Here is a 27,969-nt window from a genome sequence, read left to right as displayed (position 1 = left end):
TAGGGATGTGGGAGTTGGACTGTGAAGAAAGCTGAGTGCCGAAGAATTGATGCTTTTGAACTGTGGTGTTGGAGAAGACTCTTGAGAGTCCCTTGGACTGCAAGGAGATCCAACCAGTCCATTCTGAAGGAGATCAGCCCTGGGATTTCTTTGGAAGGAATGATGCTAAAGCTGAAACTCCAGTACTTGGCCACCTCATGCGAAGAGTGGACCCGTTGGAAAAGTCTCTGATGCTGGGAGGGATTGGGAGCAGGAGGAGAAGGGGACGACAGAGGATGAGATGGCTGGATGGCATCACTGACTCGATGGACGTGAGTCTCAGATAACTCCAGGAGTTGGTGATGGACAGGGAGGCCTGGCGTGCTGCGATACATGGGGTCGCGGAGAGTCGGACACGACTGAGCGACAGAACTGAAACTGAATTTAGTGCAACCGATGAATTCTGGGCCTTGGGGATACTGCTGTGAACTGAGGGGCCCCTTGGACTTTAGTAAGCCAATAATAGTTCAAATCAGGACGTGCATAAGTCAGCAAGTAGATTGTGGGCTGTGGGCTCTTAAGGATCAACAGGAACTAGTTCCGGTGGGAGAGGTGGGATGTGTATCCGCCCCAGCAACGGCCAGGAGGCTGAAGAGTTTCCTCTCGCTAGGGGCGGGGTGGTGATCTAGCAGAGTGCTGTAAACCTGATTGCAGAATATTTTACCCTGAGGGAGAGGACAGAGATTTTAAGTTCTGGAGAGGCAACATCAGGTTTGCTTTTTAGGAGGCTTGCTTTGGGCTGCCAGGAGTCCAGCTGAGGAGCTGGAGCCACTTGAGTTCGAGGCTGGAAAGGAAGAAGGGAGTGAGTTCCAAGTCTCAGCCCTGGCCTAGGTGTAGGTGAGGAGGCCGCTTTGGGGTGGCGGGGGGGGGGGGGGGGTCGGTGTAGGGACACAGGAGCTGCTTGGACTAGCGCCGGGCTCTTTGCATAGGCAGTTTCACCCGGCCTCACTCTCCCACCCTTGCGGCTCATTCCCTTTTCTCAGTCTTCCCTCTTCCAGGCCTGCCCCAAGGCTCTTGGGGCCATTCCTCAGTCACCGGGTGGCGGGGTCAACGCCGCGCCCACTAAGCTCCCTGCCCTGGGAGCTTCGGGGAGGTGCCCTCGGGCCCGCAGGCCCCGCCCCGCGCAGGCCCCGCCCCGAGCACGGCCCTCCCGCTGGCCCCGCCCCCGCGCTCCAGCCCGCCCGCGCGCCTGGCCCGGGCGGCGCCGAAGCGCTTGGCGGGAGATAGAAAAGTGTTTCTGCGAGCGCCGGCGGCGGCCGCAGTCTCCGTGAGCAGCGGCCGGACCTGCGGTCACGCTGACGCCTCGCCACGCGGCCCCGGGGCCCGGAGCGGCCAGAGCAGCTCGCACGCTGACCCCGGCCCGGCTCCCGCTCCGGGCTCGGCCGGCGGGCGGGCGAGCGCGGCGCGGCCCGGGCCGGGGGGATGTCGCGGCGGACGCGCGGGTGAGCGGAGCCGGCCGGCGGAGGGCCCTTCCCCCCTCCCCAGGCGCCATCCTCCTCAGCCCTGACCCCTGCCCCCACCGCCACCCTCGCCGAGACCCTTCCGAGCCCGGCCGGGCGCGGTTGGGGTCGGCGGAAAACTCAGGTGTCCCGGTGCGCGCGAAGCCGGGGGGCTCCCGGGAGCCCCTCACTTGGCACCCCCGGGCCTGCTGGGCCTCGGAGCTGGAGCGGGCGGGTCTCCTGGGGCCCGGGCCAAGCCTTGTATGATGTCATTTTGTCTCCCGCCTAATTGCGGGGTGGGGGTGGGACGGTGGTGTCAGCTGGAAGGGCCTTTACCGGGGAGGGAGGCGACCCCTGGAGAAGAAAAATGATTTTCGGAGTCGCGGTGGGTGGGAGGCCAAAGCCTGGAAGACGCTTGTCTTTCGAACCTTTGGGGGGTCTGGTTTTGCCGGTGGGCATTTCTTAGCGTTCGGGGAAGCACGGAGCACTCCCGGCTCTCTCCCCTGACCTAGGAGGGCTGCTGGGGCCGGGAGGGACATTTTGGTCCCCCACCACCTGGGCTCGGGGCCTTAGGTCGGTCTCGCTCCGGAGACCTTCTTCCTGTTCTACATGCGGGGGTTGGGGCAGCTGGGGTTGAATGCTAGGGGAAGAGAGACTGATCTGTGGCAGCAACCCCTGGGGCGGAGGCAAGAACTGCAGTCTCCATTTTACTTATCCCCCCAGAGTGGCAGAGACAAGCCAGAAATCAGGTCTGTGGGTTCCATGTCCCTGTCTTACACCTGTTCCTTCAGTGTCTGAGTTCTAGGCTTTTCAACCAGTCTGGGAGTCACAGTACAGAACCACAAGGGGTTCTGACCTGTTCCCTCCTAGGATTCATGTATCCATCCCAGATAGCCTGAAATCCCGCTTCAGGTGGTGGTTGCCTTCACAGGCTTCTCAGCAAGGAAACATCTGATCCCGGGGCAGTCATCAGGCACAGGGTGTGTCTTCCTCAGGCCATGGTTTCTCAGGGCAACTCCAATTCCCAGGAGTCATTTTCTGGGCAGGCGCTGGTCAGGCCCTGAATTTCTGGTTCAGGAAGTGTTCACTCCAGGCAACAAACCCAAAGCCCCTGACAGCCCCCAGGTCTTCTACCATCTATGCCCTGGGGCTCAGTGGAGGAATCCCAGCTCCCAGTGAGGGATGGGTTCTGCACCCTGGAACCCCACAGCATTCAGTTTAATTCATGGCCACTTGCTGTAACTCTCTTCTGCACCAGTGCCCTACTTCCTGCTCAGCTTCTGACTCACCCCAACTGGAGCAGAGCCCAGCACATGGAAGGGCATAGAAAGGGTGTGTGAGACCTCCACGTGGTTGCCACTACTGACTTAGCCTCTGCTTTTGCTGCTGGGATTATCAGATGAGGACCTGCAGGTGCAGGTTAACCCCTGTGAGCTTTGTGTGTGCGTGCTAAGTCACTTCAGTTGTGTCTGACTCTTTGCAACCTTATGGGCTGTAGCCTGCCAGATTCCTCTGTCCATGAGATTTTCCAGGCAAGAATACTAGAGTGGGTTGCCACGCCCTCCAGGGGATCTGCCTGACCCAGGGATTGAACCTGTGTCTTTTATGTCTCCTGCATTGGCAGGCGGGTTCTTTATTGCTAGTGCCACCAGGGAGCTCAGTTTTCACATCTATTAAATGGGAATAATGAGAATGCATGTGAAGTAGACAATCATTACCGTGATGGTGATATAAATATATTAAACCTCACGGAATTGTCCCAGCCGTCTGAAGTACTGTCCCCATTAAATAGAGTATTGGAGCTCCAGAGAGTGTTCACACAGAAATCACTTTGTCCTTGAAGGAACATTTGCTGAGCTTCTGTTAGAAGCTGGATGTCAGAGAACCACAGATAGTTTCTGTTAGAACAGAGGCCAGGGTCAGTTGATGTTAAAGCCAGCTTCTTTCTGTTATTAGTATCTTGTAGCATTTTTTCCTCCTGTTTTGAGATGGTGGAGTACTCCATGGATTGGGTTGGGAATGATGAGACAAGGTTGAATTCCAGCTCCCGTGACTGGTGTTGCTGGGTTTAGATAGCATCTGTCCCTTCCTTACCTCATTCTAAAAGTTGACTTATGTTAGCATTCTCTGATCAACTAAGAGGCAGCAGCTTTGCATGTTTATTAGTCATTCATTCCAAATCTGGCCATTTCCAGAGCAAACATTTCTTAAGGCATTTTGGTGCCATCCTCCAAAGGCAGATACAGAGGTGGAGGTGACCTCTGTCCCGGTTGTCAAGGAGATATGCATTTGCAACCTAAGGGCCTCTGTTATGAGACAGAAGGATTTCCAAGGTGCTATAGGGAATGTGGGAGTGACTAGGGAGATGCTGAGAAGGGGAAAGGAGTGTGGCTGCAGAAGGACGTCCTCTTCCTTCTTTTGATACCTGACCTGTGCTTGGAGACTCAGACTTTTCCTACGTAAAAATGCATGAATGAGGAATATCCCTGACAGGTCCACCTGAGTTGGGAGGGTGCTCCAGTGAGTCCCCGACATCCCTGGGTGTGGATAGCGTCATCTTCATTTTTGTTAACATTAAACCATGCAAATAGGAAGATTTTGGAGTGACTTGGAAAATTACTTATTAGAAAATAAAAACATTGAGAATTCAAAGTTGCTTGTACTCTGATTTTTTTGCTCCATAAATTAGGCCTGTGTGAAGGCAAGGATTGAGAAGGGGTATGCAAAAATGCACATAGTTACTGAGGTAATATATTTTCTTTTTTAATATATATTTATTTGGCTATCCTGGGTCTTGGTTGTGGCACGCGGAATCTCTAGAACTCTCACTTGGAGTATGTGAGATCTAGTTCCCTGACCAGGGCTCCAACCAGACTCACTGCATTGGGAACATGGAGCCTTAGCCACTGGACAACCAAGGAAGTTCCTGAGATAATGTATTTTAAATGGTTTTCTCAGATAACCAATCTTTCTTAAAATCCTGGTGCGTAATGATTACATACATCTTTGGCTTTAATCCTTAAAATACCCATGCAAGTTAAAGTTTTGTTACTGAAAAGGAAACATGAAATGGGTATCTGGTGTTGAATATCCTAATATTCTTGGTGAAATCTTTTTTCTTGTAGCTTTTGAAGTCATAAGGGTGTTAGTGAAAAGACAAGAATAAAGAAAAAAATAGACCATAACTCTATTTCTTCTTTTAATATTTATTTTAATTTATTTCCTTGGCTGTGGTTGGTCTTAGTTGCCACATGTGGGATTTAGTTCCCTGACAAGGGACCGAACCTGGGCCCCCTGCATTGGGAGCTCAGAATCTTAGACACTGGACCACCAGGGAGATCCCCGTAACCCCATTTCATCAAAAACTTTTTAGAAAGGGGGAGGGTGGAAGTACCTACATTTGTGCCTACAGTAGAAGCCCGCTTCCCTGAAACCTTTCCCTCGAGGTCACTGGCCTCTGTCCACACTGTCCGTCCATCGGGTGGCAGCCCTTAGAGACGCATGTCCTTGACCTTTGGCTTTTTTCCCTGCAGTGAGGAGCTGGATGAGCTGCACTACCAGGACACAGATTCAGACGTGCCAGAGCAGAGAGACAGCAAGTGCAAGGTCAAATGGACCCAGGAGGAGGTGAGTGACACTGAGGGGCAGTTGCGGGAGATGGAAGTGATGGCAGTGTGGGGCGGGGGGCAGACAGAACTGAACCTGGGGTATGTCTGCCCCGACCAGTATGATGAAGGGGAGGCGCTGTTGAACAAGCCAGTGGGCCCTCTGTTTCTCTCTGATGCTTCTTAGAGCATTCCTGGACCCTCTCAGTATTGAGGACTCTGGGAGGGATGTGTCTCTGAGAAGCTGGTGTGTTCTGTATCCTGAACTTTAATTGTGCTGCTTGTCCTGTAACTGCTGGGAGGTTTAGCCAAATCTGCCAACCCCTACTTTATTATCATTTAAAAAAATAATAAATGTATTGTGTCTGTAATACCAAGCTCTGAATTGATTTTCTTTTTATTCTTTAATAGTGTTTATGGAGTGTGTATGTGTGTGTGTGTGTGTATATATATATATATGTAGTCAAATGCCTTTTAAAAGGCATTTAAAAGGACAGTTCCATCACTTCTAATAAGTGTGTGTTACTTACATAAGTGCCATCTTGATTATCCCTGGAAGTTCCCTTTGTGGTTCATCTTTCCCAGCTCCGGGCAGTGGCCCATCCAGTCAGTGTCTCTGTTTGATCTTTTTGCCTGCTCTCTACTGTAAATGAATTCATAGAGCTGTACTCCTTTTCTTTCTGGCTTCTTTTGTTCCACGTAATGTTGCATGGTTCAGTACTTTGTTCATTTTTTCTTGCTGAATAGTATTCCATTGTTTGGATAGACCATGGTATGTTTCACTTGTTGGTGGGCATTTTCGCTGTTTACAGAATTTGCCTATTGTGGCTCGAGCTGCTGTGAACATTCTTGCCTAAGCATTTTTGAGGATTATGTTTCATTTCTCTAGGCGGGATACTTAGGGATGCTCATGGGGTAGGTATATGTTTAGTTTTATAGACGGTCAGGTCTTTTTGTAACTTGACTATACCATGTCAAACGTCTGTTGGCCTTATCTTTTCATTCTACCTCTGTTTGCCTAGATGTGTTTAGGTGTGAGTCTCTCCCCCCCACCCCCTCTTAACTTACTGTTTGAGTTATGAAACACTCTTAAATCATAAAAGATGTTTCTTTACAGGAGTGCTAGGCCAGCCTTTTCTGTTCATCCCACTGTAAACCAGGGACTATATTCTGCTCTTGTGGTCTTAGGAGACCAGACAAGATGGGGCCCCTACCCCAGAGCATCTCTCTGCCTGGGATGGAGAAATAAGACCACGCAAGTCCTTTGGACATGCTGTGGCCATCATGGTGCTGGCAGGACCGATGTTCTTTATGCCCACCATGGTGTCTCCTGTCTTACACTAAGCCTCCTGGACCTAAGAGGTGCCAGTCATTGTCTTAAATGCCTTTAGAAGTTGAGTTTACTGTTGTCTGAGAGGTTAAGGAACGTTTCATGGGTGAGGATTTGGAAATTCAGTGATCAGGGAAATATGCAAAGTGGTGGGTGAGTCAGAACAGGAAAGGGGTTGTAGGTGGGAAAAGGCAAGTAGAAGGGCCCTGGTGTGCCTGGAGGGAAGGGTCCTTGAAGAGTTTCTGAAAAGGTTGATTTAGACGGAAAGATGGAACAGGGTCCAAGCAGGAAGGCCTTGAAGGTTGGGCTCAGAGACAGGCTTGCTCAGCTGGCAGAGAGGATCCAGTGACGATTTTTAAAGCAGATGAATGATGTGACCATAGCCCGGCTTCAGGGAGCTGGTCTACTGGATGTGGGGTGGATAAGAGATCTGGGGGCAGCCTGAGGCTGAGCAAGCAGGGAAAGGCGCTGATTCGTTCAGATAGAAGATGGTTGTGGCGGGACAAGGGCAGTGCAGGTAGGAGTCGACAGGTGGAGGGGCCCATGGGGTCCAGGAGGACTTGGAGAGGGGGGAAATTGTCCACCCTGGTTGTCAGGGAGGATGGTGGTGCTGCAGATGGACCCAGGGGACATGGGCAGAAGGCAGGGGTTGGCCTGACCAGATGGGATGGGCAGCAAAGGAGGGCATGGTGTCCGGAGCTGACTGTGTGGACGTGGGCTGGCCCTGCAAGAGGATTTATGGGGACTTTGTCCAGCTGGTACTGGGTGGTGGCCAAGCTGCAGTTGAGGGTCTGGATGTCTGGTGGCCTTTTTTTTTTTTCCTGCCCAGGAGAGAGAGAGTGAAAAAACACCTAATGTTAAACCATTGTAACTGTTTTTAAGTGTATGTTGAGTACATGAAGTGTATTCTCACTGTGCAGCAGATCTTTGGAACTGTCATCTTGCAAAAAAAAAAAAGCTGAATCATGAAACACTAATTTTCCCCATCCCCTCCCCCCAGCCCTTGGCAACCACCTTGTTTGACTTGCTGCTTTTGGTTTCTTTTTTTGTTTGGCTGCACTGGTCTTCGCTGTAGCACTTGGGGTCAGTTTTTAGGTGCCACATGCAGGATCATTAGTGGCAGCATTTGGAATCTAGTTTCCTGATCAGGGATTGAACTCAGGCCCCCTGCATCGGGAGCACAAAGTCTTAGCCACTGGACCACCAGAGAAGTCCTGGTTTTTATTTTTGACTACTTTCGATTCTTCATATGAGTGGGCTTAGACTGTCTTTGTCCTTTTGTGTCTGGCTTATTTTGCTTAGCATAATGTCCTCAAGGTTCATCCATGTTGTAGCTTGTAACAGAATTTCCTTGTTTTAAGGCTGAATAATATTCCACTGTATGGATAATACTACATTTTATTTATATATATAAAGTTTTAAAAAATAAGTTTGGGGGATTCCCTGGCCATCTAGTGGTTAGGACCCCAAGCTTTCAATGTGAAGGCCTTGCTCGGTTCAATCCCTGATCGGGGAACTGAGAACCTACAAGTTGCAGGGGGTAAAAACGGTCAGTTTGCTGGAGGACTATTTTACACACAATCAGATACAACTGTTGACGTACCATCCAGTGAGTTTCAGTGGATGTGCTGCCGTGAAACTCGGAGCACACCACCCTGCAGGGCGCTTCCATCGCCCCAGGCGTCTCTTGCTCCCTGCTGCTCTTTTCTCCCACCCCCCCAACCAACCCTGACCTCGGACACCACCGACGATCTTTTTGTCCCTATAGCTTAGTTTACCTTTTCTAGAAGTTCCTCTGCACAATATTAAGCAATGTGTACTCTTCTTATGTCTGGCTTCTTTCTCTCATCCTAATGATACTGTGATTTTAATGTTGTTGCGTGAATCAATAGTTTATATTCAGGAGAACGAGTTTATGTTCAGGAGAATGTTCTAACAAATACTGTTTTTCCCTTCCAAGTGCCCACGTTTCCCTGTCTCCAGGGCTGGGTCACTGTGGCCTGGATGCCCGTAACGGCCTCCTATCCTCCCTTCTGCCCTCCTGCAGCCCTTTCTCCTGCAGCTGCCAAAGTGAAGTTCACAACAAGCACGTTGGACTGTGACCACCTGTCAGTGGTGATGCTTCAGTGCATCGGTGGCTTTGCATGATGCAGAGGCCCGAGTCAACCCTGCGCGTGGTCTGGTCCCCGCCGCCCCCACCCCCAAATCCTCTTGCCTCCTTCTCTCCTGCTTCCTGCAGCCTAGCCTCACTAGAGTTCCTTGGAGCCTGTCCCTTGGATCCCCCATAGGCCTCACTGTCCATTTCTCCGTCCGTGCAGCACAGAGTGGCCCTCCTTTTGTTTGCAGGAGCCTTTGATTAGCAGGTGCTTCCCTCTAGACTTTAAGTCCCCAAAAGTTGAGCAGCTCTGATGCTGGCATACCTGGTGCGTAGTTAGATGATCACTTCGTAACGTGACTGGATGAAGGAGGCTGCTCCCTTTGTTGGAGGGAGGGTGGGTCTCGGTCCAGAGCAGCCACCTTCTGCACACGTGTGAGCTGAGCCCTCTGTCTTCCTGGCTTTGGCAGGATGAGCAGCTGAGGGCCCTGGTGAAGCAGTTTGGACAGCAAGACTGGAAGTTCCTGGCCAGCCACTTTCCCGTGAGTGCAGCCCCTCTGCCGCCCGCTCCCCCAGACAGGGGGCCTGGGAGGAGAGACTTGGTATCAGGGAGAAGAAAGGCGAATTCCTTACCAAGCGCCCCTCCAGCTCTCCCAACAAAACAACCTTCCAGCCTCCTGAGGCCCTTTCTACCCAAACTGAAATCAGGGGCACCCTGATGTAAGTGTCCCCACGTGGCAGCCTCTGGGTGCCTGGGGGCCTTAGGCTCCATGATCATGCGTCACATCAGTGGCATATTTGCATTTCTTCCTGCAAGTCATTGACGAGTTGCTGCTCGATTTCTCAACCATGAAACTGAACCTGAGAGGAAACGATACTTGAGCAGGCTTCATGGTGAGGCCCCCGCAGAGCTGACCGGAGCCACCCTGTCCAGCATCTAGAGCCTCCTGGTGATGCGGGTCCCCCTAGGGTCCCCCACCCCCAGCTCTGCAGGTGGCCGACAGGGAGGGGATGTGTCAGGAGCTGCTGTTGGCTTTCCTGGCTCATCGGGCAGCTCGGGGACCAGGAGTGAATGGCCGCATTCCTCACTCCCTGTCCTCTACAGGGTCTGAAACCTTCAGGGAAGTAGCCCCTCTCAGAAGCAAGCGAGAATCCCTGATGTAGCCCGCAGGCTGGCACAGGGCGGTTGTGTGCAGTGGCCCTGCACAGGGTTCTGAGTTTGCCTGCTTCCATCCAGGCCCGCTTGTAGCAAAGGGAAGCACAGTGTCCTGGCCCGTGGGTGTGTAGTGTGTGGTGGTTCTGGAAACGAGGCAGGGCCGTAGGCCAGGAGTTCTCAAGGAAGCCTGTCCTCTTCCCAGAACCGCACTGACCAGCAGTGCCAGTACCGGTGGCTGAGGGTCTTGAATCCAGACCTCGTCAAAGGGCCATGGACCAAAGAGGAGGACCAGAAGGTAACACCTGGGCCTGGGCCTGCCACACCGTGGCATTCACGCACCCCGGGGAAGGGGTCAGGGGACATCCCACTGGTGGGTGCTAGGGTGGGAAACGGGGTGGAGAGGGTCCCGCTGGCCTCACGGCGTCTTTACCCCAAGGTCATCGAGCTGGTCAAGAAGTACGGCACGAAGCAGTGGACGCTGATTGCCAAGCACCTGAAGGGCCGGCTGGGCAAGCAGTGCCGTGAGCGCTGGCACAACCACCTCAACCCCGAGGTGAAGAAGTCCTGCTGGACGGAGGAGGAGGACCGCATCATCTGCGAGGCCCACAAGGTGCTGGGCAATCGCTGGGCCGAGATCGCCAAGATGCTGCCGGGGAGGTGAGCCGCCCGCTGGGCCGGGGCCGGTCAGGGCGTCCCCTGGCCTTTGTGGGCATGTTCAAGGCCTAGTCCGATTTCTCTGGCGTTGTTCACTTTCCCCAGAAGAAGAGTCCTTCAGATTCTTGCCTCGGGCGGTGCAGGGACCTGGCTACTGGGAGACTGGAGCGGGGTGGGGCGGGCCTGGGGGCCTCCTGTTTACTGCGCAGGTTCTCATCTGGTCCCACTTTTGGCTTCGTGCCCTGGCCATGGTTGCATGTGTGCTAAGTTGCTTAAGTCCTGTCCTGACTCTTTACGAGCCCATGGACTGTAGCCCACCATGTTTCTCTGTCCATGGAATTCTCTAGGCAAGAATACTGGAGTGGGCTGCCATGCCCTCCTCCAGGGGATCTTCCCGACCCAGGGATCAAACCCATGTCTCTTGGATCTCCTGCATTGGCAGGCAAGTTCTTTACCACTGGCGACACCTGAGATCTGGGTTGCCTGGTCTTTTTTTTTATAAAAGAGAATATGTCTCTTTCCTCCTGCCTGTGAGATCAGGGCCAGGATCTGGATGTCCAAAGCACTGCTCTGTTTTCACTCTACTCTTCACTGGGCCTGGCCGCTCCAAGAACTGGGCCTCTTGGGGTTCTGCAGGGAGAACTGGAACAACTTGGGACTTGGGCTGCAATCTTGCCAGATCTTCCAGGGTCAACTCCAGTCTCCCGAGTTGTTTCCCACAATTCCTTTCCATCTTCTGGAAACCATAAAAATCTCTTATTCACCACTACCGTCTCCCCTGCTCTCTTGTCTGTATACTTTAGTGTGTGTGTGTGTGTGTTGACCACCCCGTATAGCATGCGAGATCATCGTTCCCTGACCAGGGATTAAACCCATGCCCCCTGCCTTAGGAGTGCTGCATCCTAATCACTAGCCCTGTCCATGTGCATTTTTACTTTGCTTTATTTTTAATCTTTTCTTTACGATGGCATTGTGGTGCCATGGTAAATGGCTCAGAGGGAAAGGAGATAGAATACCAGATGGCCTGTTTTCCCTGGAGTCTGAAATCATCTGTTTCCAAAGTCAGACCTAAGTGTGTTAATCCTTTTTGGTGCTTCCTCTAACCCTTGGATTGGAGACTCTTCCCCGTGTGGCCAGCCTGACCTGGCCGATGCCACCAGCTTCACCTTGATCCGCAGTCACCCTCACTCACCCGTCGGGCTTTGCACTAAAAATGGCAGCCCACTCCAGTGTTCTTGCCTGGAGAATCCCAGGGACAGGGGAGCCAGGGGGGCTGCCGTCTATGGGGTCGCACAGAGTCGGACACAACTGAAGCGACTTAGCAGCAGCTCTCCTCCCACCCACAGACACGGAGCCTGGATGCCCCCCTGCCTTGTGCCCACTGTGTAGCCAGCTCGCTCTCATCCTTTGGTTTTTGATGGGGAATGTTCTTTACTCGGGGAAGGTTGGTCTGTCCTTCCCGACCATGGTGAGTCCCTGGCCACCTCCCCGTAGTGCCCAGACCCGCCTCTGAGACTGGTGGCTTAGTCAAACTGTTATTCTGGTGGAAAAGCGCTCAGCTCAGAGCCCCAAAGAAGGCACTGTCTCTGTCCACGCTTGTGCACTGCTGTGACCCGTGTGCACTGGGGCTGCTCACGCGACACCGATGTGTGCTTCCACAGTCCGTGCTGCTCTGTGCCTTGTGCTGCTCTCCACTCCTGCTTCTCTGCTGCTCTGTCCTTCTCTACCGCGCACCCACCAGCCTCTCTCCGTCCACACCTCCTGAGCTCCTGTACCGCTGTGCTGCCCTCCCTGCTTCTACGTGTCACTGCTCTGACTTAAGCGACTATACGTGTTTCCTCTTTAATCTTTAACAAGTGATGGAGGAGGAAGCGATCTGATTCTCCAGATTAAAAAGCCAAGGCTCAGAGTGGTCAGCAGGGGACCCTGTGTCCTCTTGCTCTGCCCTCTCTGGCCGTTTTCTATCTATGGGAGGTGATCAGGGCTCGTGTTTGAGGACCAGGGCCAGCAGCCAGCAGCTTGCTTCCAGTTTCTACAGATGCCCAGTGAGCTGGGAAGGGACTGAGTGTTGCCAGAACACTTCAGTGTTAGGATTTTTATCCTGTCAGCTGAATAAGATGTTTGCTTACTTCGAAAAGCTGTGTGGAAATACTCTGTAAATCATGCCAGGCCGCAGGCATGTCAGACTTCATCTTAGAGCTGAGAGCCCTTAGAGGTCCTCAGGTTGAACCCTCCTTGACAGAAGCCGGAGCTGAGCTTAGGGAGGCTAATTATGCACCCGGTGGGGCGCGGGCCACCGGGCTAGGGTCAAAGGTCCCGTTGGCCCCTGCAGGACGGACAATGCTGTGAAGAATCACTGGAACTCCACTATCAAGAGGAAGGTGGACACGGGAGGCTTCCTGAGTGAGTCCAGAGACAGCAAGCCCTCCATGTACTTGCTGCTGGAGCTGGAGGACAAGGACGGCCGCCAGAGTGCCCCCTCCTCGGAAGGCCAGGTGAGCAGTGGGGAGTGGAGCTTGGGAGGGCTTGGCCACTGCGCTTGGGGCGCTTGGGTGGGTCAGCTTGTTTTCACGTATATCCGATGCTATCCCACCAACACCTGCTCCTCCCTTTTCACCCATTCCTTCGGCTGTTCTTTGATCCTGCAGGAGGGTCTCTGTGGCCACATGTCTCTCATGAGGGCCTTTTCCCTGTGACACCTGTGTCCACGCTTGGCACTCACCTCCCCACAGATAGAGGATGCAGAAGCCAGCGTCAGGGAGGGTCAGGCGGGGAGGTCTTCAGCCTCCTTCTCGTCATCAATGGCTTCCTTCCCACCTGTTACTCTCTCCAGCTTTTTCATGGTAAAAACATATGTGTACTATCAGATGTGTCAAGGGTGCAATCACAGTAAAATTCATCATTTCTTGTGGAGGTCAGGACCAAAACCACCAGGTCATGTCGCCACCACCACAGTCAGAATGCAGAATGTCCCCATCACCCCCAGGCTCCTGTGCCCCTTTCAGCCCAGAATCTCCCATCCTTAGTCCCTGGCACCCTTCATCAGATTTTTTAATCTGTAATTTTCTAAAAAGTCATATAAATGAAATCATACGGTATCACTTTTATAATTGTTAACATCTCACATCCCTTGTGGCTCAGCTGGTAAAGAATCTGCCTGCAGTGCGGGAGACCTGGGTTGGATCCCTGGGTTGGGAAGATCCCCTGGAGAAAGGCTACCCACTTCAGTGTTCTGGCCTGGAGAATTCCATGGACTGTGTGATCTGTGGGGTCACAAAGAGTTGGACACGACTAAGCGACTTTCACATCCTACACCCTAGGGCACACTTTTTAAAAAAATTAAAGTTTCAGTTCAGTTCGGTTGCTCAGTCGTGTCCAACTCTTTGCGACCCCATGGACTGCAGCACGCCAGGCCTCCCTGTCCATCACCAACTCCTGGAGTTTACTCAGGGTCATATCCATCGTGTCAGTGATGCCATCCAACTGTCTGATCCTCTGTTGCCCCCTTCTTCTCCTGCCTTGGTAGTAAATGTTGGCATATGCATTAAACAGTATATCCGTTCTCTCTAGAAGTTGGGATTTATAGGCTCAGCCTTGCGCCTTAGAGGCTTGTTTCTAACCCTGCAATGATCATTGTATTATTTTTGAAGCACAGAAAAAATTTATAATTGCAAGCATTGTCCAGTGAGGTAAATCCCATACACACAGAAAAAGGTGAGCATTTTCTGGCAGGCAGTCTAACAAAATGCATTCAAGTTTTTAAAGAATGTGTCTACCTACCTCAAGGAACTTCTTAAGAAAGAAGTGAGCAAATGAGCAGTGATTTTAGCTACAAAGACAGTCATTAAAGTTGTTTCTAACAACAAAAAGTCGGATGTTAACTTTAGTTAAATAAATTACCAGCACAATAGAATCATTAAAATGACAGTGGAGAGGAATGGCTGAGGCTGGACCTGTGAGGTCCAGATCCAGGTCTAGGCACCCCCTTGGGCCAGTAGGGCCAGCCCCTCAGACACAAAACATCAGGGGGTGTTTTGTGTAAGATTAGACCTTCAGTTTAGTTCAGTTGCTCAGTCCTGTCCAATTCTTTGCAACCCCATGGACTGCAGCACACCAGGCTTCCCTGTCCATCACCAGCTCCCGGAGCTTATTCAAACTCATGTCCATTGAGTCAGTGATGCCATCCAACCATCTCATCCTCTGTCATCCCCTTCTCCTTCTGCCTCAGTCTTTCCCAGCATCAGGGTCTTTTCAAATGAGTCAGTACTTCGCATCCGGTGGCCAAAGTATTGGAGTTTCAGCTTCAGCATCAGTCCTTCCATTGAATATTCGGGACTAATTTCCTTTAGGATGGACTGGTTGGATCTCCTTGGTGTCTTACAAATGGGCTTCCCTGATGGCTCGGTGGATAAAGAATCTACCTGCAATACAGGAGACATAGGAAATGTAGGTTTGATCCCTGGGTCAGGAGGTACCCCTGGAGGAGGAAATGGCAACCCACTCCAATATTCTTGCCTGGGAAATCCCATGAACAAAGGAGCCTGGTGAACTCCAGCCCATGGGGTCACAGAATCAGACATAACTTAGCAACTAAACCACCAGTTTTACAAACATCTTTTCCCCCTTATATCTTCCCCTGTCGTCATGTGTGTACAGACCTTTGCCTCATTCTTGAGTCTGTCATGCCACCTGTCATATCTTGTATCGATGAGCGTCTTGTCACCATGTATGCTGCAGTGAACATCATTGTTCACATTCCTTGTACATGTGCCTTTTTATGTGTGTGGAATGCTTAGTCGAACAGTGTAGACGTTTGAAATTTTCATAAAGTGAAAAGTGAAAGTCACTCAACCGTGTCCGACTCTTTGCAACCCCATGGACTATACAGTCCGTGGACTTCTCCAGACCAGAATACTGCAGTGGGTAGCCTCTCCCTTCTCCAGGGGATCTTCCCAACCCAGGGATTGAACTCAAGTCTCCTGCATTACAAGTGGATTCTTTACCAGCTGAGCCACAAGGGAAGCAAATTTTCATAAGGCATTGCCAAATTCCCACTCAAAGGGCAATGTCATTCTGCTGTAGCAATAAGTGGAGCTGCCTGTTTTCCCACACTGGGTCACAGCTGGCTAAGATTTTACAGAATGTCTTTGCCAGTTTTATGAGCAATTGTGCAGTACCATTGCTTCACTTACATTTCTTTTACTAGTGAGGTTGACCATTTTCTCTTTTTTTAATTAATATTTTATTTTATTTATTCTATTTTAGCCACACTGTGCAGCCTGCAAGATCTTAGTTCCCCAACCAGGAATTGAACTTCTGCCCCTGCGTTGGGAGTGTAGTCTTAGTCACTGGAGCCTCATGTGTGCTGTGTTCAAGGCTCCTCGGGCTGTCAGGTCAACATGTCAAAGCTTGTTTCCAGATTCTGCCAGGAGAGCTATTGCCACAAACGATCTTCCTCTATTTCTTTTTTCTTTTCCTGTCACAAAATTAGTATCCATTCCTTTTTCAAACCTTCGTTTTGAAATAATACTAAACATACAAAAAAGTTGCGAGAAGAGTGCTCTCCTGTACCCTTTACTGGGTTCATTAATTTTTAACATTGGTCAGATTTGCTTTATCTTTCTCTATGTGCATATGTATTTTTCAACCTGAGCTATGTGAGAGTCGGTTCCATACATTGTGCCTTTCATCCCTTAATACCTGAGTTGTATTTCCTAAGAATAAGGACATTCACCAGTGTACCTTCAGTACACACTTGGAATTTAACTACTTGGAATTTTAACTAATCTTCCATCCAGATTCCATTTTTTTCCTGCCCATGATCCAGTCAAGGATTAGACACTGTTTTGTCCTGTCTCTTTCATTCCCTTTAGCCTTTCATGGTACTGATACTTTTGAAGTACAAGGTTAGGCTTTGTTGTTGTTGAGCTGCTAAGTTGTATCTGAATCTACACCCCCATGGACTGTAGCACGCCAGGCTTCCCTGCCCTTCACTATCCCAGAATTTGCTCAAGTTCATGTCTGTTGAGTCGGTGATGCCATCCAACCATCTCATCCTCTGCCGCCCTCTTCTCTTCTTGCCCTCAGTCTTCCCCAGCATCAGTGAATTGTCTCTTCGCATCAGGTGGGCAAAGTATTGGAGCTTCAGCTTCTCTATCAGTCCTTCCAATGTAAATTCAGGGTTGCTTTCCTTTAGGATTGACTAGTATGATCTCCTTGCTGTCCAGAGGACTCCCAAGAGTCTTCTCTAACTCCACAGTTCAAAAGCATCAATTCTTCAGCACTCAGCCTTCTTTATGGTCCAACTCTCACATCCATACCTGACTGCTGGAAAAACTATAGTTTTTGACTAAGCGGACTTTTGTCGGAAAAGTGATGTCTCTGCTTAGTTGTGTTGTAGACCGTCTTTCAGTTTGGGTTCACTTGAGTTTCCTTACCAAGTGCTAAGGTTGATAGGCTTCCGAAAAGGTTCAGGTGGTACATTTTTGCTGAAACATGACACAGTTTGTATCTCATAATGGGAAACCCAAACTGCATGCCCTGTGTCCCCAGGGAAGTGTCGTGACCAGCTGGCCCCCGGCATTCCCTGCCCTGAAGGAAGAGGAGAGCAGCGAGGAGGAGGTCACAGCAGCCGCCCCCGCCCAGGAGCAGGAGCCAGTCCCCGCGGAGCCGGATGGAGTGCGGACCCCAGAGCCCCTGGAGGACTTCCCCAAGCGTGAAGACCAGGAAGGCTCCTCGCCAGAGACCAGCCTGCCCTACAAGTGGGTGGTGGAGGCTGCCAACCTCCTCATCCCGGCTGTAGAGTCCGGCCTCTCAGAAGCCCTGGACTTGATCGAGTCGGTAATGTTGGTCACGGGACTTCCCAGTGGGCCCTGAGCACCCCTGTCAGGGAGCACTTGTCCCCCTAGACAGACGTCCTTCTGTCTGCTTATCGTCTCGCTGACGTGGCTGAGCCAATGCTGAGCGCCTGGCCAGGGTCTGGCAGCCCCAAGAGAGTGGCTGACATCCCTGTCTTCAGGGAGCTCCTGACTCACTCGTAAAGCCCGGGGTGGTAGGGCATGCTCCCCAGCGGAAGTGAGGGACAGAGTCCTCGGGGGATGGGGAGGGTGTGGAGTCCACAGCAGCACCGCAGAGCACTGGTGTTCATGGTAGCGCTGACGGTCGGGTTTCCTGGAGAGGACTCCGGGAAGGGCGGGGGTTTGGGGCTGCGGCGGTGTGTATGTCCTGGTTACTCAGGGAGAGCCGCCCCTGAGCCACACTGGCTGTGGGCTATGCCCCTTGGGGAGGGGCTCTTGGGGGGGCTGTGCTTCTTGGTGTGACTTCACAGCTCTGTCCGCCAGGCCTGAGGTGTGGAGTGGATTTCAGGAGGTGGTGGGCAAGAGGCTGGTGACTGGGGGGCAGAGGGGTTCAGTGGGCAGTGCCCACACAAGCCTTCCCACTTAGGCTTCCTCTTATTAGCTGAGAATAATGATGCTGTTCATTGAACATCTGCTAAATGTCAGGCTGTGGGCTTCACGTGTGGTCCACATGGTATCTTGGGAGGGGTGTCTTTTCTGTGTTTTTGTAGATGAGGCTCAGAGAGATCAGATAGTGTACCCAAGGTACAGCGAGTAAGGTGCTGAGGTCTTAACCATCGTGCCCAGTGGCCTGCCCAGTGGCCTGCCCACTGAGGGCTTAGACTGTGAAGTCGGTCTCAGGGGGCTTCCTGCTCAGACCCTCTGGCTCTGGGTTTCCCCTCTTGCCACAGTGGCAGGATCTCTGGTGTCTCCTCTACCAGAATGGATCTCAGAGTTAGCTGTGTGTGGCAGTCTGTTCAGCAGACTGCCCGGGGCCACCGAGGGCCAGCTGAGAGCGCTGCCCGCCCTGCTGGAGCCTCACCGGCTTGCCTCGGGCCATCCTCAGACTCCTCTCAGGCACCTGTCACGTCCCGGTCCTGGGGCTCCTTCTGGGAGGCTGGTTTCTAACCCTACACGCCTGCCACGTGCCAGGCTCGCTACTTCCTGCCTGTCTGCGCTCTCGGTCCTTTAACAGCCTGTGAAGGGGGTTGGGTGGTGGACTCAGCTCAACTCAGACAGGTTAGGAGGCTTATCCAGAGTGACACAGCTGGTGAGTGCTGAGCTTGGGCTGTCTCCACGATGACCTTCAGTGACTAATGGGTGGTCAGAGTAGCTGCAGAAACACTGCCATCCGTCCCCCAGGCCAGTCCTCGGCGCGTGTGCTCGGGCCTGTTGGATGCCGTGAATTCCAGGGGCCCCTGAAAGGTTGGCGTTCCATGCTGGGCGGTGGCCCTGGAGTCAGCACTTCCCTGAGCTGCCCTCCACCTTCAGGAATGAACTTGCCAGGCTCCTGCGAGCCCTAGGGACCAGAAATCACCACTGGGGTCCATGTCCATTCAGGGCCAGATGCCCAGGGACCAAAGTGGAGACTTTTGTCTCCAGAAGCCCTAGGGCAAAGGCAGAAAGGACCTAAGCGTTCCTCCCAGAATTACTCTGGGAACTTAGTGACCTTACCCTCTCTGAGTTTGCTGCCTTGGGTTGAGAGGGAGAGGGTCATACTCCCTCAGCAGGGTGGCTAGAGGGTGGACACAATTTAGCTGAAGCACCCAGTGAGGTGCCGTGATGTACAGGCTCATGGAGCCCAGGGCTGCCTCCTGTCTGGGAACGTGCCTGGCAGATGGAGACCCTTCATCCTACTCATGGCCTTGGGCCCAGGTCTTCACTTCCAGGTGTCTGTCAAGAAACAGAAGGTTTATGTCCAAGATGTTCATAAAGAACATCTGTTTTTAATCTTTAAGAATTAAGAGGAAGAACCCAAATGTCCAACAGAAGGGGACTGAGTAACATATATTCAAATGATAGAACAGTTTTTGGCTGTAAAGAATTATTATAAAAGTTAATGTTTTTGCTATAACAACAACTAAAGTCTACTGATGGTAAACACTAAACTTTGGGAATAGAATGAGGTGCCTGCATTGTTCCAGCTCTACAGAAAATTTAAATGGAAAAAGAAGCAAAGTAGAAATTATTTGTATTAAAGTTAGGAACATTGAAAATACTAACTATTTAGGGACACGTGTTAATTGATAAAGAAATGCGTAAAGATGATCAGTACTTAATTTCGGCAGTGGTTTCCTACCTACAGGCAGAGGTTTGCCAGATAGACCTGGAGCTTTAGTGGTAAGGTTTTATTTCTTAGGCTTCTTGATGGGCATATGAATTTTCTTTGTATTTTTCTTGGTGTTTTTTGTGTATCTTAAAAATGCTTAGCACATTTTTTTTTTTTTTTTAATAACAGCAAGCAGCCGTGTGCATGATAGGATTTCAGTTATGTTTACAAATACAGATATGCAGACATAGAAGAATCTTTGAGGAAAGGCAAGGAAGAGTTACGGGTGATTGTTCCTGGGCTGTGGAATCGGGTTTTTTTGTTGTTGGTTGTGCCGCATGGCATGTGGGATCTTGGTTCCCTGACCAGGGATCGAACCTGTGGCCCCTGCAGTGGAAGCGTGGAGTTTTAACCATGGGGCCGCCAGGGGGTCCCTGTGGGATCATCCTTGACACTCTGATATTTTCCAGTGGCACATGAGCCCTGTGGTTTATCGACCACTGGGAAAGCCAGTTACTCCTAACCCCACCCCCGTCTCCGGGCAGGACCCTGACGCGTGGTGTGACCTGAGTAAGTTTGACCTCCCCGAGGAGCCGTCAGCCGAGGGCAGCCTCGTGGGCAGCCCGGGGCAGCCCCAAGCCTGGCAGCAGCAGCCCGCACCGCCCCGGCCGGCTGCTGCTGCCGCGCCCAGCGTGACCGAGTACCGCCTCGACGGCCACACCATCTCCGACCTGAGCCGCAGCAGCCGGGGCGAGCTGATCCCCATCTCCCCCAGCACTGACGTGGGGGGCTCGGGCATGGGCACACCGCCCTCTGTGCTCAAGCGGCAGAGGAAGCGGCGTGTCGCCCTGTCCCCCGTCACGGAGAACAGCGCCAGCCTGTCCTTCCTGGACTCCTGCAACAGCCTCACCCCGAAGAGCACCCCCGTCAAGACCCTGCCCTTCTCTCCCTCCCAGGTGTGTGCATCCCACCCCGACTGCTCACTGGGGGCGGGTGTCGGCCCCCCTGCCCAGTACAGGCCATCCTCTGGGTGTCTGCTGTGTGCAAGGCCGTGTGCCCAGTGCTGGGGACATGGGACCCCAAACCAGGTCTGGCCCTGCCCTCATGAAGCTTAGGAAGACCATTTCAGAGCTACTTTTTTTTTTTCCTTCTGAAAAGAAGCTGCCCTCAGACAGCCAGCTTGCTTTGCCTTAAGTTCACGGCCAGCAGCACATGGGGGTGGGAGATGGACCTCCCGTCAGGCTGGTAAAGGGAGGATTGGGCGATGCCAAGCCAAGGGTCCACATGGACTTGCGTATCTGTCCTGGCCTTTGCTCTCCGGCCCTGAGCTCATCGCCTCGTCTGGTTTCCTTTGTCTTCCTGGCAGTTTTTGAACTTCTGGAATAAACAGGACACACTGGAACTGGAGAGCCCTTCGCTGACATCCACCCCTGTGTGCAGCCAGAAGGTGGTGGTCACCACGCCGCTGCACCGGGACAAGACGCCCCTGCACCAGAAACACGCTGCGTGAGTGCGGGCCTGCCCCTGCACCCCCAGCAGAGACCGGCTCCCTGGGCGAGGGACGCCTTGGGAAAACACCTGGGACTCTTGTTTCATGAAGGCAGCCTCCTCCTGGTCATCACACCTCCTTCATCAGTGTAGTCTGGGGCTTCATTTTTGTTTTAATTCTTTTTTTTTTTTTCTTATTTTGTTCTTTTGGCCACATGGCTTGCGGGAACATAGTCCCCAACCAGGGATTAAACCTGTGCCTTCCGCAAAGTGCAGAGTCCTAACCACTGGCCACCAGGGAATTCCTCTTTTTTATTTTTTTTATTTGATGGTTTTCTAAATTCAGAGATTAGAAATGTGGAGAGTCCACCTTGCCATGAAAAATGTAATGTTTGCATCATTTCTGTAAGTTCCGAGTGCAGATCCACTGTGCTTGAGCAGCTCTGCGGGAAGGACACAAGGCCCCCCAGTTCTCTCCATTTTCTGGTGCTCAGGAGGGACGGCTGTGTTCCACCTTCAGGCCTGTACAGGTGGCTTCCCTGCTTCTGTGGAGGTGCTTTCACAATAAGTTTTCTTCCTTGTATCATCATGACTCTTGAATTCCAGGTAGAGTTGCTTAACTGGTCTTCAGCTCATTACATTTGCTGGGTGGGGGAGAAGCATTGCTATTTATATTTCAGGAGTCAAGCTGTAATTCAGGGATCTGCTCAGGAATTTTAGTTCTCATAATGATAGGTAATTTCAGATAAGCTGTATGGATCCCTTGGTCAGAAATCAGTCTTTCAACAATGGATCTAAAATTTAACATAGATAGGTTTCATGAGAAATGATTCTCCAGTCAAGTAAAAGTCTTGGTCTTCAAATCTAAGCTCTTAAACAGACAGCTGGCACCGCAAATGGAGTAGCTGCTTCTCCGGAGAGACCGGGAGGGGTGTGGTCTTCCTGGCCCCTCGTCTTCCTCGCCTGCCTCTTCTCCCGCTGGGGTTGCGGTCTGGCCACAGGCCGCCTTGTTTTATGGAAAATCCTAGTGACGGCAACATCTTCAGCCATTCTTCCACCCATTCGGGTCTCTTGGACTCCCTCAGGCTCTTCCTGTTCTTTGCTATTTTTGAGGATGGCCCTTCCTCTCTGCCCCCGGAACTCCCCTTGCAGATGGGGAGGTGGGTGGGCGGGTGGGCAGATGGGATGGGAAGAGACCACGTCTGGGGGCTGCCTTTCTGCCGCTGAGGCCAAAGGTCAGTTGGGGGTATGGGAGTCAGGGGCAGCCCACGGCAGAGCCCCCCAGTGCCATCGCCCAGTCTCCTTCTCCATGCCTGGCAGGTTTGTAACCCCAGATCAGAAGTACTCCATGGACAACACTCCCCACACGCCCACCCCGTTCAAGAACGCCCTCGAGAAGTACGGACCACTAAAGCCCCTGGTAGGTGGTGTGGCCGGGCCAGCCCTCCAGCTGTTTATGATCACTCGCCCTGTCCTTCTGAGATCCCATTAGCGTCTCCCGACTGCCCTGAGAAGTTGCAATTCCCTAGTTTGATAAACAGGGCCCCCTGTTACAGTGAGTTACCAGCTTGCCAGATGTCTCCAGAGCAACCACCATGCGGGCGGTCCTGGCTGGTGCTGGAGCCATGGCGGCGTCCTGGTGGAACCGGGGGTGGTGGAGGCTGACGTCCAAAGTGACCGAATACTCAGCTCGTGGCTGTACCAGGCAGAACGCGGGCAGGCGTTGGGATGGAGAAGGACTTACGGGGGCGCTGCAAGCTGGTTGAGGAAAGTGGCGAATTGCTCGTCACGCCTAAGCCTGTTGACTAGCTGCCCATCGGTGGGCTGGAGGCAGCTGGGCAGTATGGAGACATCTCCTGGGTTGCTTTCCCCACAGTGTGAGGACGGCCCTTTTCCCCCAACTCCTAGTTCGTGAAAAGATCCTGCTTTACCCCAGGGCAAAAGAGAGGGCTGGCACCCCGGGTTTTCTGAAGCAGGCTGTTTCTGAGAACCCAGCCACAGGTGGGAGAAAGGCAGGCCATGGAGAAGAATCCCTGCAGTGAGCTCCCCTCCTGGCTCACCACGTGGGGCACAGGTGGGGGGCCGTGGTCTCCCCATCCTCGCTTGGAGCTGGCGGAGTTGCCCCAGGCCAGGCACAGTCAGCCCGGCCCTTTCCTGACTTGGACTCAGCTCCCAGATACTGAAACGCCTGTGTGCTCTTGGGACATCCAAGAGGGCAAGTCCGACCTTGGCAGCGACAGTTCAAGTACACGGGGGCTTTTAGAGTGACTTCTCTGGGTTCACTGTGCCCTACACCCTCTGGCCTCTGCCACCTGAGCGCCCAGGCCCAAGAAAGGGACGTGGAACCAACACCTCTGTTAGTGTGGGGCCAAGGCGTGGAGGAGTTTGGGCTCTGAGTGCGTCCAGGTTCTAAGCTCACAGCTGTGTGGCCCTGGGCTGGGCTCTCGTGCTCTCAGCCTCCGTTTGTACCCAGTGGAGGATGCCAGCTGGTTCCTCGGGCTGAGTGAGGGTGGCTGTGATGAAGTGGAGTGCCCTCAGCCCTCAGGGAGCTGAGGCCAGTGTCCCAGGCAGGACGGTTAATGGCCATGAACACCGTGTGTGAGGCCAGCGTCCCGGCTCCAGGCCGCCTCCTGCATCACCCAGGGCAGCAGAGGTGCAGCCGGGTCTGCCCCGCCGCCCCCATGAGCAGGCTCAGTGCGACTCCTCTGGCCTGGGCGCGGAGCCTCACCCTAGCCATCCCCACCCGCAGCCCCAGACCCCCCACCTGGAGGAGGACTTGAAGGAGGTGCTGCGCTCCGAGGCTGGCATCGAGCTCATCATTGAGGATGAAGTGAGGCCCGAGAAGCAGAAGAGGAAGGCCGGGGTGAGCAGCTGGGGAACGCACTGCGGGTGGCAGGGCTGGGGAACAGGCACTAGGGGCAGGGGGGCGGGGGCGGCCAGGGAACAGGCAGCGGGGTGGGGGGCGGCCAGGGAACAGGCACAGGGGAGCGGGGGGCAGCCGGGGAACAGGCAGTGGGATGGGGGGTGGCCGGGGAACAGGCAGCGGGCAGGGGGCTGCTGGGGAACAGGCACCAGGGGGCAGCAGGGCAGGGGCGGCCGTCCATTCCTGTAGCCTGGGCGTCCATGAAACTGGCCGGCGCAGCTGCCTGCCACCCTTCCCTGTCCCCTTGAACTGGTGCCTCAGTTATTCCGCGTTGTTTGGACCCTCCTGAAGCGGGCTCTGGGCCAGGCGGGGTGTGTAGAGTGGTGGTTAAGACCCAGAGGGCTCACTCCTGGAGTTCAGTGGGCGGAAATGGCAGGCACCCCCAGTGACTCAGTACAGGCAGCATTTGGGGACAGAAAAGGCAAAGAGGATTTCACCATCCGGATGTTGGTGCAGCGTGAGGAGGTGGGGTCAGCCGGCTCAGGTGAGGTGGGGAGCGGGTGGGGATACTGCTCGACGCCCGGGTGCGGAGGCCGGGCTGCGCTGGACAGCCCGTCCCGCCCCCAGCCCACGTGGTTTCCTGACCGCAGGCGGCTCTGTGTCCCCTGTTTTGAAGCCCCTTTCTTCCCAGGGGCTCTCCTCTAGGGAGAAGGGAAGGCGGGAGTGGGCCAGAGTGGTGGTGGGTGGGGAGGGTGGGCGGCAAGGCTGGGAGGGGACCCTCCAGCTGGGCCCCGGGTGTGTGGGCAGCGTGTGACTGGGGCCCTCCCCGCCTCTCTGTGTCTCAGGGTGGTTCCCAGCAGGGGTGTCACCTGTTGGGGGCACAGGGCTGAGTTGGGGGACAGGTGTCAGTCTCAGAGGCCCTCCTTGGGGTCGGAGCCGCCCCCTGATCTGCTTATAGGAGGCGCAGGGCACAGGACTTGGGGGCTGGACATGCCCATAACAGCCTGTGTCCCACGGGGTTGTGTGTAGCTCCCCGGCTGGTGGGTGTTCTAGTTGTGACTTGGCTGTGTGGGTGAGTGTTTAGTGTGGTAGAGACTTGGGCTGCGCTTGGTCCCCTTGGGGGTGAGGTTGGGTGGAGGTGGCATTGGTATCCTCCATACCTGGTGAGCATCTGGCAGGACAGTCTGCCCTGGGGACAGAGTCTACGACGGGGCCAGTGTCCTGGGCCCCGCGGCTCCCCCAGAAGATTCTCTCCTGCCGGGCCTGCTCAAGGGCTCCCTGCACCAGGGCCTGGCTCTGGCCCAGGGCAGCCGAGGCCAGGGTCATCGGGCACTGGGGTGACGGGAATTCAGGCGTGTGCCCTGACCACCACCTCCCCCAGATGCGGCGAAGCCCCATTAAGAAAGTTCGCAAGTCCCTGGCTCTCGACATTGTGGATGAGGACGTGAAGCTGATGATGTCCACGCTGCCCAAGGTTGGTCGGGTCTGGGAGAGAAGCCATCCTGTGAGGCCAGCCCCTACGCCCCATCCAGCTGCAGGAGGCTGAGAGTATGGAGTCTCCCTGGGGGGCCTGCGCCTCTGGAGCCCTTCAGCCTGGGGAGCCCTGGGGGTGGAGTCAGCAGGGCTTCCCTGTGCAGGGCTCAGCGGGGAGGAAGGGGGCAGGTGGCACTGGGCATTCCCCACTGGTCGATCCAGGCGGCCCTGCTCTGGTCCTTCACAGAAGGTTCGGTTGGCAAGAGCTGATTGCTAGAACTTGTTGGGCATGTGTGTTTTCTGAGTCCCCAGCACCTTCCCTTGTATTGAACTGCTAGGGAAGACCCCGGAGACGATCAATGAGGTGCCTTGGGGCCCTGCCAGGTGATCGGGGCACCTCTACCCTGGCATGGATGCTGCCCTATTCCCAGGCCAACCTCCAGAGGGGGCTGCTGCTTCCACAGAGCCTGGGCCCCAAAAACCATGCCAGGCAGTCGATCCCTTGCAGCAGGCAGTGAGGTGAGCTCTTTTTTCGCTGGTGGCTGGTAGCAGACAGTGAGGGCTGTGGAAAGGCCCACGAGACAGATAATTGCCTGGCAGCTCCTACAGGACCACCTGCCACTCTCAAGTCCTGGCAGAGAAAGCTCCATCTAATGAGGCATCCACGCCAGGCTGGAAACTTGGTGCCCTCCAGACAGACCCTTGGGCGAGTGAAATAACTAGCGGGAAGGAAAAAAACCAGGTCAAGTGGTTAAATGCAGAGGATGTGGAGCGGAGGGCCTAGTCTCTGGCGTCTCTTGAGCTGCCTGTGCCTCAGGTTCTTGCCTATAACAAGGACGCTGAGCCCAGCAGGCTGTTTCGAGAGTAAAGGCCTGTCTGGGAGGCTGCCCAGGCCTGGGGCTGCCTTGACTAGGTCCCCCGTGAGTGCTGGTTGACTCAGGCACCTGTGTCCCCATGGGTGCTTCTGGTCCCTGGAGAAGCCGGAACACCTTCATCTCCACCTGAGATGGGGAAGAACCAGCTTCATGTAAAAGGAACCCGGGTTCCTGAGTGTTCATCAGGTGCCAGGCTCTGAAACAGGCACTTGCCAGCTGTTTTCCTACTTCATCTTTAAATGAAGCGGAAGCTGAGGCTCAGAGAAGTATCACCTCCTGCCCAGATCTCCTGGAGGTGGTGGTGCTGGGATGTGCCTGCTCTTCTGTGTTCTCCCTCCCACAGAAAGCCTGTGGCAAAACGCTGAGCCTCTGACTTGGTTTTGCTTTCAGCCAACCAGCATCCTCGCAGCGGGCTCCTCGGGCCTCACCCCATCGGGCAGCAGAGAGGACAGCAGCCTGCTGAACGAGGGCTTCCTGCAGGCCAAGCCCGAGAAGCCAGCGGCCCCGAAGCCCCGGGGCCACTTTGCTACCCCTGCCCCCGTGAGTGCTGCCCCTCGGGGCCTCGCTCCGCACCCTCCACACCCCAGGGCCTTGCACCGGCTTCTGCCTGATGCCCTCCAGTGGCTCTGCTGACTGATGAACATGGGCTTCACGTCTCTGTCCAGATGCCGCTCCCGCGGGGGACCTGGGTACCAGGGATCCCGCTCCGCAAAGCCGCTCCTTCATGATGTGGTCTCACTCGTAATTAAGACAGATCTCCGTGACTTTGTCTTTGAAGGCAGGGATCCCCTGCCTGTTTCCCCAGCCATCTGCAGGTGTCAGCCCCTCTCTGCTGCTCTCCAGCCTGCAGAGTTATAGCTTTTTTCCTCCCGCGGGTGCTGTCCACATGGTGGGCACAGGGGAGGGTGGGGGCTCATGCTCTGGTCCAGTCTCCTTGCTCTATCCCTGAGGATGCCTAGGGATGGCACTAACTCCCCAGGTCCACCAGGAAGGTGCAGTGAGCACAGATTGTGACTTCTACAGGCAGGGAGCATGATAGAAAACGTCCCCACCCCTCCCCAACCAGGGTCTCCAGGCTTCCCTAGGAGCCCTGGCCGCTGCCTTGATGGTAACCCCCTTTCCTCCTCCCAGATGACCAGCGCCTGGAAGACGGTGGCCTGCGGGGGCACCAGGGACCAGCTCTTCATGCAGGAGAAAGCCCGGCAGCTCCTGGGTCGCCTGAAGCCCAGCCACACGTCTCGGACCCTCATCTTGTCTTAGGGGCTTGGCAGTCACGAGCCCGTTCTCATGTTTACAGGGGGCTGGGGGCCGATTCTGGGCTGTGAGTGAGAATCACACTCAGACCGCCTGCAGGGAGCCTGCTGCCACCAGCCCCTCCCAGACTGCTCAGGGGGGACAGGCAGGCCCACCTGCTGTCCTGTCTCCGAGCCCGGCTGCAGCTGCGGGCAGTTCCTGGTGCTAACAGAACAAAGTCCCACCTCTGAGCTGGCCTGGCCCTCCCTGAGTGCCACAGTCCTGAGCCCTGGTCAGGCCTGGCCTCATCTCAGACCTCTGTTTAGGACAGGGGACCTACCTTGCCAGCGTGCTCCTTCCTTCAACTTGTTGGTGCATTTTCTTGAAAGAATAAAAGTTGTCTTTTTCCTGGGCTCTGGTCTCCACCTTCCTCCTGGATCCCGCTTGTGGTTCCCTGGTGACTGTCCTTAGGGCCCTGAGGGATGGGGGGACCTGACCCCCATCCTAAGAGTGCCACCTTGTCTGCACAGCCCAGGCCTGGTGCTCTGGACCCTATTGCCCCTGGGAAGCCAGGGTGCCAAGAGGCAGTTTTCTCTGCATCCAAGCGACTGAAG

The 27,969-nt window shown here is 54.1% G+C and overlaps 1 protein-coding gene across 1 annotated transcript; it reads left to right on the top strand.

Moving 5' to 3' along the window:
- Positions 1–1,213: 1,213 nt before the first annotated feature.
- MYBL2 (MYB proto-oncogene like 2) lies at positions 1,214–27,768 on the top strand. The gene is made up of 14 exons (XM_027558496.1): positions 1,214–1,481; positions 5,012–5,105; positions 8,979–9,050; positions 9,867–9,959; positions 10,101–10,321; positions 12,651–12,813; positions 16,871–17,158; positions 19,969–20,379; positions 20,790–20,929; positions 22,232–22,331; positions 23,661–23,774; positions 25,156–25,248; positions 26,513–26,662; positions 27,254–27,768. The coding sequence occupies exons 1-14, from the start codon at positions 1,462–1,464 to the stop codon at positions 27,380–27,382; spliced, it is 2,088 nt and encodes a 695-aa protein (XP_027414297.1). The 5' UTR covers positions 1,214–1,461; the 3' UTR covers positions 27,383–27,768.
- The last annotated feature ends 201 nt before the right edge of the window (positions 27,769–27,969 follow it).

Source organism: Bos indicus x Bos taurus, chromosome 13 (genome assembly GCF_003369695.1).
Source record: "Bos indicus x Bos taurus breed Angus x Brahman F1 hybrid chromosome 13, Bos_hybrid_MaternalHap_v2.0, whole genome shotgun sequence".
Lineage (NCBI taxonomy): Eukaryota > Metazoa > Chordata > Mammalia > Artiodactyla > Bovidae > Bos > Bos indicus x Bos taurus.
This window is presented reverse-complemented; position numbering and strand designations above follow the sequence as displayed.